At 43.5% G+C, this 16,115-nt stretch overlaps 1 protein-coding gene across 1 annotated transcript in view; it reads left to right on the top strand.

The window, feature by feature from the left end:
- LOC147106538 (mucin-6-like) overlaps positions 1-16,115 on the top strand; it is a 281,653-nt gene that overhangs the window by 251,789 nt on the left and 13,749 nt on the right. The window contains exon 4 of the mRNA XM_086007494.1: positions 11,613-11,675. Within this exon, the coding sequence (XP_085863620.1) occupies positions 11,613-11,675 (63 nt within the window). The remainder of the gene's footprint in view (positions 1-11,612; positions 11,676-16,115) is intronic.

The raw sequence follows: 16,115 nt of genomic DNA, 5'->3' as shown, positions 1-16,115 counted from the left end.
TCACAGCACCATTCCAGGACAGAGTGTTCCTAGTGTGATAATATCACAGCACCATTCCAGGACTGAATGTTCCTAGTGTGATAATAACACTGCACCATTCCAGGTCTGAGTGTTCCTAGTGTGATAATATCACAGCACCATTCCAGGACTGAGTGTTCCTAGTGTGATAAGATCACAGCACCATTCCAGGTCTGAGTGTTCCTAGTGTGATAATAACACAGCACCATTACAGGACTGAGTGTTCCTAGTGTGATAATATCACAGCACCATTCCAGGTCTGAGTTTTCCTAGTGTGATAATAACACAGCACCATTACAGGACTGAGTGTTCCTAGTGTGATAATATCACAGCACCATTCCAGGACTGAGTGTTCCGAGTGTGATAATATCACAGCACCATTCTAGGACTGAGTGTTCCTAGTGTGATAATATCACAGCACCATTCCAGGACTGAGTGTTCCGAGTGTGATAATATCACAGCACCATTCCAGGTCTGAGTGTTCCTAGTGTGATAATATCACAGCACCATTCCAGGACTGAGTGTTCCGAGTGTGATAATATCACAGCACCATTCCAGGACTGAGGGTTCCTAGTGTGATAATAACACAGCACCATTCCAGGACTGAGTGTTCATAGTGTGATAATATCACAGCACCATTCCAGGACTGAGTTTTCTGAGTGTGATAATATCACAGCACCATTCCAGGACTGAGTGTTCCTAGTGTGATAATATCACAGCACCATTACAGGACTGAGTGTTCCTAGTGAGATAATATCACAGCACCATTCCAGGTCTGAGTGTTCCTCGTGAGATAATATCACAGCACCATTCCAGGACTGAGTGTTCCTAGTGTGATAATATCACAGCACCATTCCAGGACTGAGTGTTCCTAGTGTGATAATATCACAGCACCATTCCAGGACTGAGTGTTCCTAGTGTGATAATATCACAGCACCATTCCAGGACTGAGTGTTCCTAGTGAGATAATATCACAGCACCATTCCAGGTCTGAGTTTTCCTAGTGAGATAATATCACAGCACCATTCCAGGTCTGAGTGTTCCTAGTGTGATAATATCACAGCACCATTCCAGGTCTGAGTGTTCCTAGTGTGATAATATCACAGCACCATTCCAAGTCTGAGTGTTCCTAGTGTGATAATATCACAGCACCATTCCAGGTCTGAGTGTTCCTAGTGAGATAATATCACAGCACCATTCCAGGTCTGAGTGTTCCTAGTGTGATAATATCACAGCACCATTCCAGGTCTGAGTGTTCCTAGTGTGATAATATCACAGCACCATTCCAGGACTGAGTGTTCCTAGTGTGATAATAACACAGCACCATTACAGGACTGAGTGTTCCTGGTGTGATAATATCACAGCACCATTCCAGGACTGAGTGTTCCTAGTGTGATAATAACACAGCACCATTCCAGGTCTGAGTGTTCGTAGTGTGATAATATCACAGCACCATTCCAGGTCTGAGTGTTCCTCGTGTGATAATATCACAGCACCATTCCAGGACTGAGTGTTCCGAGTGTGATAATATCACAGCACCATTCCAGGACTGAGTGTTCCGAGTGTGATAATATCACAGCACCATTCCAGGTCTGAGTGTTCCTAGTGTGATAATATCACAGCACCATTCCAGGACTGAGTGTTCCTAGTGTGATAATATCACAGCACCATTCCAGGTCTGAGTGTTCCTAGTGTGATAATATCACAGCACCATTCCAGGTCTGAGTGTTCGTAGTGTGATAATATCACAGCACCATTCCAGGTCTGAGTGTTCCTAGTGTGACAATATCACAGCACCATTCAAGGTCTGAGTGTTCCTAGTGTGATAATATCACAGCACCATTCCAGGACTGAGTGTTCCCAGTGTGATAATATCACAGCACCATTCCAGGACTGAGTGTTCCTAGTGTGATAATATCACAGCACCATTCCAGGACTGAGTGTTCCTAGTGTGATAATATCACAGCACCATTCCAGGACTGAGTGTTCGTCGTGTGATAATATCACAGCACCATTCCAGGACTGAGTGTTCCTAGTGTGATAATATCACAGCACCATTCCAGGTCTGAGTGTTCCTAGTGTGATAATATCACAGCACCATTCCAGGACTGAGTGTTCCTAGTGTGATAATATCACATCACCATTCCAGGTCTGAGTGTTCCTAGTGTGATAATATCACATCACCATTCCAGGTCTGAGTGTTCCTAGTGTGATAATATCACAGCACCATTCCAGGTCTGAGTGTTCCGAGTGTGATAATATCACAGCACCATTCCAGGTCTGAGTGTTCCTAGTGTGATAATATCACAGCACCATTCCAGGTCTGAGTGTTCCTAGTGTGATAATATCACAGCACCATTCCAGGTCTGAGTGTTCCGAGTGTGATAATATCACAGCACCATTCCAGGTCTGAGTGTTCCTCGTGTGATAATATCACAGCACCATTCCAGGACTGAGTGTTCCGAGTGTGATAATATCACAGCACCATTCCAGGACTGAGTGTTCCTAGTGTGATAATATCACAGCACCATTCCAGGTCTGAGTGTTCCTAGTGTGATAATATCACAGCACCATTCCAGGACTGAGTGTTCCTAGTGTGATAATATCACAGCACCATTCCAGGTCTGAGTGTTCCTAGTGTGATAATATCACAGCACCATTCCAGGTCTGAGTGTTCGTAGTGTGATAATATCACAGCACCATTCCAGGTCTGAGTGTTCCTAGTGTGACAATATCACAGCACCATTCAAGGTCTGAGTGTTCCTAGTGTGATAATATCACAGCACCATTCCAGGACTGAGTGTTCCTAGTGTGATAATATCACAGCACCATTCCAGGACTGAGTGTTCCTAGTGTGATAATATCACAGCACCATTCCAGGACTGAGTGTTCCTAGTGTGATAATATCACAGCACCATTCCAGGACTGAGTGTTCGTCGTGTGATAATATCACAGCACCATTCCAGGACTGAGTGTTCCTAGTGTGATAATATCACAGCACCATTCCAGGTCTGAGTGTTCCTAATGTGATAATATCACAGCACCATTCCAGGACTGAGTGTTCCTAGTGTGATAATATCACATCACCATTCCAGGTCTGAGTGTTCCTAGTGTGATAATATCACAGCACCATTCCAGGTCTGAGTGTTCCTAGTGTGATAATATCACAGCACCATTCCAGGTCTGAGTGTTCCGAGTGTGATAATATCACAGCACCATTCCAGGTCTGAGTGTTCCTAGTGTGATAATATCACAGCACCATTCCAGGTCTGAGTGTTCCTAGTGTGATAATATCACAGCACCATTCCAGGTCTGAGTGTTCCGAGTGTGATAATATCACAGCACCATTCCAGGTCTGAGTGTTCCTAGTGTGATAATATCACAGCACCATTCCAGGTCTGAGTGTTCCTAGTGTGATAATATCACAGCACCATTCCAGGTCTGAGTGTTCCTAGTGTGATAATATCACAGGACCATTCCAGGTCTGAGTGTTCCGAGTGTGATAATATCACAGCACCATTCCAGGACTGAGTGTTCCTCGTGTGATAATATCACAGCACCATTCCAGGTCTGAGTGTTCCGATTGTGATAATATCACAGCACCATTCCAGGTCTGAGTGTTCGTAGTGTGATAATATCACAGCACCATTCCAGGTCTGAGTGTTCCTAGTGTGACAATATCACAGCACCATTCAAGGTCTGAGTGTTCCTAGTGTGATAATATCACAGCACCATTCCAGGTGTGAGTGTACCTAGTGTGATAATATCACAGCACCATTCCAGGTCTGAGTGTTCCTAGTGTGATAATATCACAGCACCATTCCAGGTCTGAGTGTTCGTAGTGTGATAATATCACAGCACCATTCCAGGTCTGAGTGTTCCTAGTGTGACAATATCACAGCACCATTCAAGGTCTGAGTGTTCCTAGTGTGATAATATCACAGCACCATTCCAGGACTGAGTTTTCCTAGTGTGATAATATCACAGCACCATTCCAGGACTGAGTGTTCGTAGTGTGATAATATCACAGCACCATTCCAGGACTGAGTGTTCCTAGTGTGATAATATCACAGCACCATTCCAGGTCTGAGTGTTCCTAGTGTGATAATATCACAGCACCATTCCAGGTCTGAGTGTTCCTAGTGTGATAATATCACATCACCATTCCAGGTCTGAGTGTTCCTAGTGTGATAATATCACAGCACCATTCCAGGTCTGAGTGTTCCTAGTGAGATAATATCACAGCACCATTCCAGGTCTGAGTGTTCCTAGTGTGATAATATCACAGCACCATTCCAGTACTGAGTGTTCCTAGTGTGATAATATCACAGCACCATTCCAGGACTGAGTGTTCGTAGTGTGATAATATCACATCACCATTCCAGATCTGAGTGTTCGTAGTGTGATAATATCACAGCACCATTCCAGGACTGAGTGTTCATAGTGTGATAATATCACAGCACCATTCCAGGACTGAGTGTTCATAGTGTGATAATATCACATCACCATTCCAGATCTGAGTGTTCCTAGTGTGATAATATCACAGCACCATTCCAGGTCTGAGTGTTCCTAGTGTGATAATATCACAGCACCATTCCAGGACTGAGTGTTCCTAGTGTGATAATATCACAGCACCATTTCAGGACTGAGTGCTGCTAGTGTGATAATATCACAGCACCATTCCAGGTCTGAGTGTTCCTAGTGTGATAATATCACAGCACCATTCCAGGACTGAGTGTTCCTCGTGTGATAATATCACAGCACCATTCCAGGTCTGAGTGTTCCTAGTGTGATAATATCACAGCACCATTCCAGGACTGAGTGTTCCTAGTGTGATAAAATCACAGCACCATTCCAGGTCTGAGTGTTCCTAGTGTGATAATATCACAGCACCATTCCAGGTCTGAGTGTTCCTAGTGTGATAATATCACAGCACCATTCCAGGACTGAGTGTTCCTAGTGTGATAATATCACAGCACCATTCCAGGACTGATTGTCCGTAGTGTGATAATATCACAGCACCATTCCAGGTCTGAGTGTTCCTAGTGTGATAATATCACAGCACCATTCCAGGTCTGAGTGTTCCTAGTGTGATAATATCACAGCACCATTCCAGGACTGAGTGTTCGTAGTGTGATAATATCACAGCACCATTCCAGGTCTGAGTGTTCCGAGTGTGATAATATCACAGCACCATTCCAGGTCTGAGTGTTCCTAGTGAGATAATATCACAGCACCATTCCAGGTCTGAGTGTTCCTAGTGTGATAATATCACAGCACCATTCCAGGTCTGAGTGTTCCTCGTGTGATAATATCACAGAACCATTCCATGTCTGAGTGTTCCTAGTGTGATAACATCACAGCACCATTCCAGGTCTGAGTGTTCCTAGTGTGATAATATCACAGAACCATTCCATGTCTGAGTGTTCCTAGTGTGATAATATCACAGCACCATTCCAGGTCTGAGTGTTCCTAGTGTGATAATATCACAGCACCATTCCAGGTCTGAGTGTTCCTAGTGTGATAATATCACAGCACCATTCCAGGTCTGAGTGTTCCTAGTGTGATAATATCACAGCACCATTCCAGGTCTGAGTGTTCCTAGTGTGATAATATCACAGCACCATTCCAGGACTGAGTGTTCCTAGTGTGATAACATCACAGCACCATTCCAGGTCTGAGTGTTCCTAGTGTGATAATATCACAGCACCATTCCAGGTCTGAGTGTTCCTAGTGTGATAACATCACAGCACCATTCCAGGTCTGAGTGTTCCTAGTGTGATAATATCACAGCACCATTCCAGGACTGAGTGTTCCGAGTGTGATAATATCACAGCACCATTCCAGGACTGAGTGTTCATAGTGTGATAATATCACAGCACCATTCCAGGACTGAGTGTTCCTCGTGTGATAATATCACAGCACCATTCCAGGTCTGAGTGATCCTAGTGTGATAATATCACAGCACCATTCCAGGACTGAGTGTTCCTAGTGTGATAATATCACAGCACCATTCCAGGTCTGAGTTTTCCTTGTGTGATAATATCACAGAACCATTCCAGTTCTGAGTGTTCCTAGTGTGATAATATCACAGCACCATTCCAGGACTGAGTGTTCCTAGTGAGATAATATCACAGCATCATTCCAGGTCTGAGTGTTCCTAGTGAGATAATATCACAGCATCATTCCAGGACTGAGTGTTCCTAGTGTGATAATATCACAGCACCATTCCAGGACTCAGTGTTCTTAGTATGATAATATCACAGCACCATTCCAGGTCTGAGTTTTCCTAGTGTGATAATATCACAGCACCATTCCAGGTCTGAGTGTTCCTAGTGTGATAATATCACAGCACCATTCCAGGTCTAAGTGTTCGTAGTGTGATAATATCACAGAACCATTCCAGGTCTGAGTGTTCCTAGTGTGATAATATCACAGCATCATTCCAGGACTGAGTGTTCCTAGTGTGATAATATCACAGCACCATTCCAGGTCTGAGTGTTCCTAGTGTGATAATATCACAGCACCATTCCAGGACTGAGTGTTCCTAGTGAGATAATATCACAGCACCATTCCAGGTCTGAGTGTTCCTAGTGTGATAATATCACAGCACCATTCCAGGTCTGAGTGTTCCTAGTGTGATAATATCACAGCACCATTCCAGGTCTGAGTGTGCCTAGTGTGATAATATCACAGCACCATTCCAGGTGTCAGTGTTCCTCATGTGATAATATCACAGCACCATTGCAGGACTGATTGTTCCTAGTGTGATAATATCACAGCACCATTCCAGGTCTGAGTGTTCATAGTGTGATAATATCACAGCACCATTCCAGGACTGAGTGTTCCTAGTGAGATAATATCACAGCACCATTCCAGGTCTGAGTGTTCATAGTGTGATAATATCACAGCACCATTCCAGGACTGAGTGTTCCTAGTGAGATAATATCACAGCACCATTCCAGGACTGAGTGTTCCTAGTGTGATAATATCACAGCACCATTCCAGGTCTGAGTGTTCCTAGTGTGATAATATCACAGCACCATTCCAGGTCTGAGTGTTCCTAGTGTGATAATATCACATCACCATTCCAGGTCTGAGTGTTCCTAGTGTGATAATATCACAGCACCATTCCAGGTCTGAGTGTTCCTAGTGTGATAATATCACAGCACCATTCCAGGTCTGAGTGTTCCTAGTGTGATAATATCACAGCACCATTCCACTACTGAGTGTTCCTAGTGTGATAATATCACAGCACCATTCCAGGACTGAGTTTTCATAGTGTGATAATATCACATCACCATTCCAGATCTGAGTGTTCGTAGTGTGATAATATCACAGCACCATTCCAGGACTGAGTGTTCATAGTGTGATAATATCACAGCACCATTCCAGGACTGAGTGTTCATAGTGTGATAATATCACATCACCATTCCAGATCTGAGTGTTCCTAGTGTGATAATATCACAGCACCATTCCAGGTCTGAGTGTTCCTAGTGTGATAATATCACAGCACCATTCCAGGACTGAGTGTTCCTAGTGTGATAATATCACAGCACCATTTCAGGACTGAGTGTTGCTAGTGTGATAATATCACAGCACCATTCCAGGTCTGAGTGTTCCTAGTGTGATAATATCACAGCACCATTCCAGGACTGAGTGTTCCTCGTGTGATAATATCACAGCACCATTCCAGGTCTGAGTGTTCCTAGTGTGATAATATCACAGCACCATTCCAGGACTGAGTGTTCCTAGTGTGATAATATCACAGCACCATTCCAGGTCTGAGTGTTCCTAGTGTGATAATATCACAGCACCATTCCAGGTCTGAGTGTTCCTAGTGTGATAATATCACAGCACCATTCCAAGACTGAGTGTTCCTAGTGTGATAATATCACAGCACCATTCCAGGTCTGAGGGTTCCGAGTGTGATAATATCACAGCACCATTCCAGGACTGAGTGTTCCTAGTGTGATAATATCACAGCACCATTCCAGGTCTGAGTGTTCCTTGTGTGATAATATCACAGCACCATTCCAGGTCTGAGTGTTCCTAGTGTGATAATATCACAGCACCATTCCAGGACTGAGTGTTCCTAGTGTGATAATATCACAGCACCATTCCAGGACTGATTGTTCGTAGTGTGATAATATCACAGCACCATTCCAGGTCTGAGTGTTCCTAGTGTGATAATATCACAGCACCATTCCAGGTCTGAGTGTTCCTAGTGTGATAATATCACAGCACCATTCCAGGACTGAGTGTTCGTAGTGTGATAATATCACAGCACCATTCCAGGTCTGAGTGTTCCGAGTGTGATAATATCACAGCACCATTCCAGGTCTGAGTTTTCCTAGTGAGATAATATCACAGCACCATTCCAGGTCTGAGTGTTCCTAGTGTGATAATATCACAGCACCATTCCAGGTCTGAGTGTTCCTAGTGTGATAATATCACAGAACCATTCCATGTCTGAGTGTTCCTAGTGTGATAACATCACAGCACCATTCCAGGTCTGAGTGTTCCTAGTGTGATAATATCACAGAACCATTCCATGTCTGAGTGTTCCTAGTGTGATAATATCACAGCACCATTCCAGGTCTGAGTGTTCCTAGTGTGATAATCTCACAGCACCATTCCAGGTCTGAGTGTTCCTAGTGTGATAATATCACAGCACCATTCCAGGTCTGAGTGTTCCTAGTGTGATAATATCACAGCACCATTCCAGGTCTGAGTGTTCCTAGTGTGATAATATCACAGCACCATTCCAGGACTGAGTGTTCCTAGTGTGATAACATCACAGCACCATTCCAGGTCTGAGTGTTCCTAGTGTGATAATATCACAGCACCATTCCAGGTCTGAGTGTTCCTAGTGTGATAACATCACAGCACCATTCCAGGTCTGAGTGTTCCTAGTGTGATAATATCACAGCACCATTCCAGGACTGAGTGTTCCGAGTGTGATAATATCACAGCACCATTCCAGGACTGAGTGTTCATAGTGTGATAATATCACAGCACCATTCCAGGACTGAGTGTTCCTCGTGTGATAATATCACAGCACCATTCCAGGTCTGAGTGATCCTAGTGTGATAATATCACAGCACCATTCCAGGACTGAGTGTTCCTAGTGTGATAATATCACAGCACCATTCCAGGTCTGAGTTTTCCTTGTGTGATAATATCACAGAACCATTCCAGTTCTGAGTGTTCCCAGTGTGATAATATCACAGCACCATTCCAGGACTGAGTGTTCCTAGTGAGATAATATCACAGCATCATTCCAGGTCTGAGTGTTCCTAGTGAGATAATATCACAGCATCATTCCAGGACTGAGTGTTCCTAGTGTGATAATATCACAGCACCATTCCAGGACTCAGTGTTCTTAGTATGATAATATCACAGCACCATTCCAGGTCTGAGTGTTCCTAGTGTGATAATATCACAGCACCATTCCAGGTCTGAGTGTTCCTAGTGTGATAATATCACAGCACCATTCCAGGTCTAAGTGTTCGTAGTGTGATAATATCACAGCACCATTCCAGGTCTGAGTGTTCCTAGTGTGATAATATCACAGCATCATTCCAGGACTGAGTGTTCCTAGTGTGATAATATCACAGCACCATTCCAGGTCTGAGTGTTCCTAGTGTGATAATATCACAGCACCATTCCAGGACTGAGTGTTCCTAGTGAGATAATATCACAGCACCATTCCAGGTCTGAGTGTTCCTAGTGTGATAATATCACAGCACCATTCCAGGTCTGAGTGTGCCTAGTGTGATAATATCACAGCACCATTCCAGGTGTCAGTGTTCCTCGTGTGATAATATCACAGCACCATTGCAGGACTGATTGTTCCTAGTGTGATAATATCACAGCACCATTCCAGGTCTGAGTGTTCATAGTGTGATAATATCACAGCACCATTCCAGGACTGAGTGTTCCTAGTGAGATAATATCACAGCACCATTCCAGGTCTGAGTGTTCATAGTGTGATAATATCACAGCACCATTCCAGGACTGAGTGTTCCTAGTGAGATAATATCACAGCACCATTCCAGGACTGAGTGTTCCTAGTGTGATAATATCACAGCACCATTCCAGGACTGAGTGTTGTCCGTGTGATAATATCACAGCACCATTGCAGGTCTGAGTGTTCCGAGTGTGATAATATCACAGCATCATTCCAGGTCTGAGTGTTCCTAGTGTGATAATATCACAGCACCATTCCAGGTCTGAGTGTTCCTAGTGTGATAATATCACAGCACCATTCCAGGTCTGAGTGTTCCTAGTGTGATAATATCACAGCACCATTCCAGGTCTGAGTTTTCCTCGTGTGATGGGCTCTGAGCATTAGGTTTATCTCCCTCTCTGCTGCTGTAACCAGAGCATTATTTGCCTTTTTTTTACTCTGGGTGAGCATTGTGCTGATTGTTTTGTATATTTATCCTTGATAATTGCTGACCTTTTCTTGACTAGCAGTTTACAGTTGTTATATTTAACACATAATAAATATCCTTAAGCTCTTCCTTTCCTACTGGACAGATATTTTTTTCTCAAATGATTTGTATTTTTAGCTGAATTTTTTTCACTGCCTCATTGAGTTGAAACACCATATTGCAATGAGGAGGCAGTCAATGAGCTTTGCTTGCTGGGGAGCAGATGCGGTCAACTATTTATTTTGACTTACTAAGGATTCAACTCAGAGTAGAAACATTGGCCCAGAAATTCAGGTCGGGGGCTTCTCGCAGGTGCAAGCCCCCGACCTGCACTTACCTAGCACGCCGGCCGTTGAGCTGTGGGCCCGCGTGGGATTCCAATCCTGGGCCTCCTCCAACTGCCGGCGCGCAGTGCTTGCGTATCCCAGGGGCGCAATTAGTTTGATGCGTCCCCTGGGATCACGTGGGCCATGGAGAGCCAATGGTAGCAGGGAATGCCCATTCATAAAATTGACAGGAAGAGCTGTCAAAACTATAAATACTATAAGCCCCAAAACATCACTAAAACTTCAAATATTTTTTTTTTTTTAATTACATTTTTTAAATAACTAAATTACATAAAATAACTTTTAAACAATAATTTAAATTTTTGAAAAAATTAATTACATTTTCTAACGGGGCTAAAAATAAACTTACCTTTCTTTAAAGTATTTAAAAATAATAAACCTGTGGAAAAAATGTTTCAATTTTAATTAATTCACACTTACCTTGTTAAAAGCAGACCTCCCGGAAAAACCTGGGCAAAAAACGGAAGTTCCAGGCGTACACGCTGCCTCTCCGGTGCACGCGTTCCACCTCTGAACCCCTTCCTTTTTGGGAACGGAAGTTCCGGTTTCCCGCGCGTGCGCAGTGCATGCACGAAACCGGCACTTTCGTTGGGCCTACAGGTGAGAGACCCGAATTTCTGGGCCATTAATTAATGATACAGAAAATGCTGGAAATATTCAGCAGGTCAGGCAGCATCTGTGATAGAGAAACAAAGTTAACGTTTCAGGTCGATGACTTTTCATCAGTTCTTTTACAATCTACTATTAAATAGTAAAACATTTGATATTAATCTATGCCTCGAACTGCATTGAATGTTTGCATTGACAGGTTGCTACCGGTGTGCCGTGAATGAGTACTATGATGACCACTTGAAGTTGTGTGTGTCCTGCGGTAAGTAACTAAATTCTACACTCAATTAACCTTGTATGCCTGTTCCTTTAGTAAGCAGATTAAAACTGTGAGTAGCTGAGCCATACAGATCAGGAAAGTCTCAGGTTTGATTCTTACTGAATTAGCTAAGTCCAGTTCGGGTGATTTAAGAGTGCTACAACTGACATTCATGGTCCTGGGTTAGTGAAGGGAAAATTGGCCTGGGCTTTGGCTCCTGTTCCCACTCCTGTTGGAAAACTGTACATGCTGGGTGAGGTCGATCAAGCCAGGCTGAAGTTAAATAACCTGTCCACGCTCACTATCTGGACCCATGCACACTGATTGGCAGCTTTCGGAGTTGTCAGTGCTTCAATCCATGGGTCATTTCCCAACCTTTCGCAAGAAGAAAAACAGTTTTTTTCACTGGATTGGCAACTGTCATTATGAAAATTAGGACTGGAGACTGAACCAGTCAACCAGAATTTACTTTTTTCCCACTGATGGTTGGGCAGCAAATAGAGGCATAGGCCTAAAAATTCAGTTAGGGGCGCCCAGCTCGCCTGGGCGCCGGAATTACCGCTGCGTGCGGAGCCACTTGCGCCAGCGGGAAATTCAGTTTCAGCGCCCCAAGTGGAAGCCGGCCGCTAAACAAGGGTTTCGGCGCCCCGCTTGGGGCGCTGAAACTGAATATCGGCGTGTAAAGTGCCGCAGCGCCACCCGCTGCGGCACGGCAGCCTGCGGTACTGCAGGCCTTCCTCTCACTCTTAAGGGGGAGGTGCCTGCAACAGCGCGATCCCCGCTCGCGAGTGCCGGCAAATGAGCCCGGCACCAAGGAGAAGTGCCGGGCTCTCTGGAAATAGCCGGCAATGCCGTGGGGGGGGTGTAGGAGGCCGGGGACGGCGCTACTGGTTAACGCCGCCATTAGCGCCCCGCTAAATATCGCGGTAGGTTTGCACAGTGGCGCAAAAGCCCTCTTTGGGCGCAAACTGGTGGCGCAGGCCACTGAATTTCTAGGCCAGAAAGTTTTAAAATAACAACAGAAAACGCTGGAAAAACTCAGCAGGCCAGGCAGCATCCGTGGAGAGAGAAACAGAGTTAATGTTTCAGGCCAGAGAGCTTTAAGATGTGCTGATGTTCTCTGATTGGTATCCGAGGCTGTTTTAACTGTGACTCAAAGTCAGCCTCAAAAGACAGACTGAAACAAAGAACATTACAGTCTGTGTCTATCATAATGGAATTAGTTAGTCAGCCATTCACTGGTTATCAGTAACTTGGAATCGTTGTTCCAACTGCTTTGAATGAACTATGGTTGCTGGGAGTTAAGTCTTTGTCCAACCAGCTATCAGTGTCACTACTGGATAGAATAACAGCAGTGACTTTACATTCAATGAGCATTAGCAGATTAAACCTCCTTTTGCTTGACACAATCCAACTACAGATGTATTTAGTGTCTTTGGCAAACTAGACCATGATGCATAATCTCTGCAATTTTTAGAATCAACTCTCAGTACGCTACTTTCAGCCTGTAACCAGCCAGAAAGAAACTGCAAAATAATCTATAATAGACAAAATAACTTCATTTTTGTCACAGCTTAGTCCAGCTGCTTTTTTGAGATTTTGAACATTCATGTCATTGCACTTACAGAATTGCCATGGTTTAGAAATGAAATAGGGAGTGGAGTTGGAGTTCAGGAGGTATTGAGTTTCACCTCATTTCAAAAATTTACATTGAGATTCCCATATTTAGGATTTTCCTACAATGTGCTTCTGTGATGTATAATATGGACTGCTGACATGTTTTGTGTGCATTTCAGTGTTCATATTCTGCAGCTGAGCAGAAATTTAAAAAGTCAAAGGAAAATGAGAAGGCAAAAGTGCAGGGTAACGATGGGGGTAATGATAACCAGAGTGTGACAGGAAGGGTCAGAGCGTATACACATGAGTGCATCAGAAAGAGGGGTCAGAGTAGGGAAAAATGGTAAAAAGACAAAATTTATAATTCTATATCTGAACGCACACAGCATTCGTAACAAGATAGATGAGTTGACAGCACAAATAGAAATAAATGGGTGTGATCTGATAACCATTACAGAGACGTGGTTGCAAGGTGACCAAGGCTGGGAACTGAATATTCAGGGCTATTTGCCATTTTGTAAGGATAGGCAGAAAGGAAAAGGAGGTGGTGTAGCTCTGTTAATAAGGGATGAGATCAGTGCAGTAATGAGAAATGATATTGGCCTAGAAGATCAAGACGTAGAATCAGTTTGGGTGGAGATAAGCAATAATAAGGGTAAGAAGTCACTGGTGGGAGTGCTCTACAGGCCCCCAAACAGTAGCCACACTGTAGGACAGAGTATAAATCAAGAAATAATAGAGGCTTGTAAGAAAGTTACGGCTATAATCATGGGAGATTTTAATCTTCATATTGATTTGGACAAAGCAAATTGGCAAAGGTAGACTTGAGGAAGAGTTCTTAGCGTGTATATGGGATGGTTTCTTGGAACAATATGTTGTGGAAGCAACCAGGGAGAAGACTATTTTAGATCTGGTAATGTGTAATGAGGCTGGATTAATTAATGATCTCGAAGTGAAGGTCCCTATTGGGAAGAGTGATCATAGTATGGTAGAATTTCAAATTCATTTTGAGGGTGAGAAAGCTAGGTCTCAAACTAGTGTCCTGAACTTAAACAAGAGTAATTACAAAGGTATGAAGGCAGACTTGGTTAAAGTGGACTGGGAAAATATATTACAGGGTAAGACTGTAGAAAAGCAGTGGCAAACATTTAAGGAGATATTTCATAACTCTCAGCAAAGATATATTCCAGTAAGAAAGAAAGACTCTAAGAGAAGGATGAACCATCCGTGGCTAATTAAGGAAGTAAAGGATGGTATCAAATTGAAAACAAAAGCATACAATGTTGCGAAGAATAGTGAAAGGCCAGAGGATTGGGAAATTTTTAAGAACCAGCAAAGGACGACTAAGAAAATGATAAAGAGAGAAGATAGCTTATGAGAGTAAGCTAGCAAGGAATATAAAAACAGACAGTAAGAGCTTCTACGGGTATATAAAAAGGAAGAGAGTAGGTAAAGTAAACGTTGGTCCCCGAGAGGATGAGTCTGGGGAATTAATGGGAAACAGCAAAATGGCGGAGACTTTGAACAAATATTTTGTATCGGTCTTCACGGTGGAAGACACTAAAAGTATCCCAATAATGGATAATCAAGGGGCTATTGGGGTGGCGGTGGGGGGGGGGGAACTTAAAACAATCACTATCACTAGAGAGAAAGTACTAGACAAATTAATGGGACTAAAGGTGGATAAGTCCCCTGGACCCGATGGCCTGCATCCTAGAGTCTTAAAAGAGGTGGCTGCAGAGATAGTGGATGCACTGGTTGTAATCTACCAAAATTCCCTGGGTTCTGGAGAGGTCCCAGTGGACTGGAAAACCGCAAATGTAACGCCCCTATTTAAGAAAGGAGGGAGACAGAAAGCAGGCAACTATCGACCAGTTAGCCTAACATCTGTCATTGGGAAAATGCTGGAGTCCATCATTAAGGAAGTGATAGCAAGACATTTAGAAAATCATAATATAGTCAAGCAGAGTCAGCATGGTTTTATGAAAGTGAAATCATGTTTGACAAATTTGCAGGAGTCCTTTGAGGATGTAACGAGCAGGGTGGATAAAGGGGAACCAGTAGATGTCGTGTATTTGGATTTCCAAAGGGCATTCGATAAGGTGCCACATAAAAGGTTACTACACAAGATAAGAGCTCACGGGGTTGGGGTTAATATATTAGTATGGATTGAGGATTGACTAACTAACAGAAAACAGAGTTGGGATAAATGGGTCATTTTCAGGTTGGCAAACCATAACTAGTGGGGTGCCGCAGAGATCAGTGCTGGGGCCTCAACTATTTACAATCTATATTAATGACTTGGATGAAGGGACTGAGTGTAATGTAGCCAAATTTGCTGCTGATAGAAAGATAGGTGGGAAAGCAAATTGTGTGGAGGACGCAAAGAATCTCCAAAGGGATATAGATAGGCTAAGTGAATGGGCAAAAATCTGGCAGATGGAGTTTAACGTGGGAAAATGCGAAGTTATCCACTTTGGTAGGAAAAATAAAAAAGCAAATTATTATTTAAATGGGAGAGGTTACAAAATGCTGAGGTACAGAGGGATCTGGGGGTCCTTGTACATGAATCACAAAATGTTAGCATGCAGGTACAACAAGTAATTAGGAAGGCAAATGGAGTGTTGGCCTTTATTGCAAAGGGAATGGAGTATAAATGTAGGGAAGTCCTGTTACAACTGTCCAGCGTTGGTGAGACCACTTCTGGAGTACTGTGTACAGTTTTGGTCTCCTTATTTAAGGAAGGATATACTTGCATTGGAGGCAGGTCAGAGAAGGTTCACGAGGTTGATTCCGGAGATGAAGGGGTTGTCTTATGAAGAAAGG

Source organism: Somniosus microcephalus, chromosome 15 (assembly GCF_052327205.1).
Source record: "Somniosus microcephalus isolate GS21.2 chromosome 15, FLI_Smic_1.0, whole genome shotgun sequence".
NCBI classification, from domain to species: Eukaryota; Metazoa; Chordata; class Chondrichthyes; order Squaliformes; family Somniosidae; genus Somniosus; species Somniosus microcephalus.
This window is presented reverse-complemented; position numbering and strand designations above follow the sequence as displayed.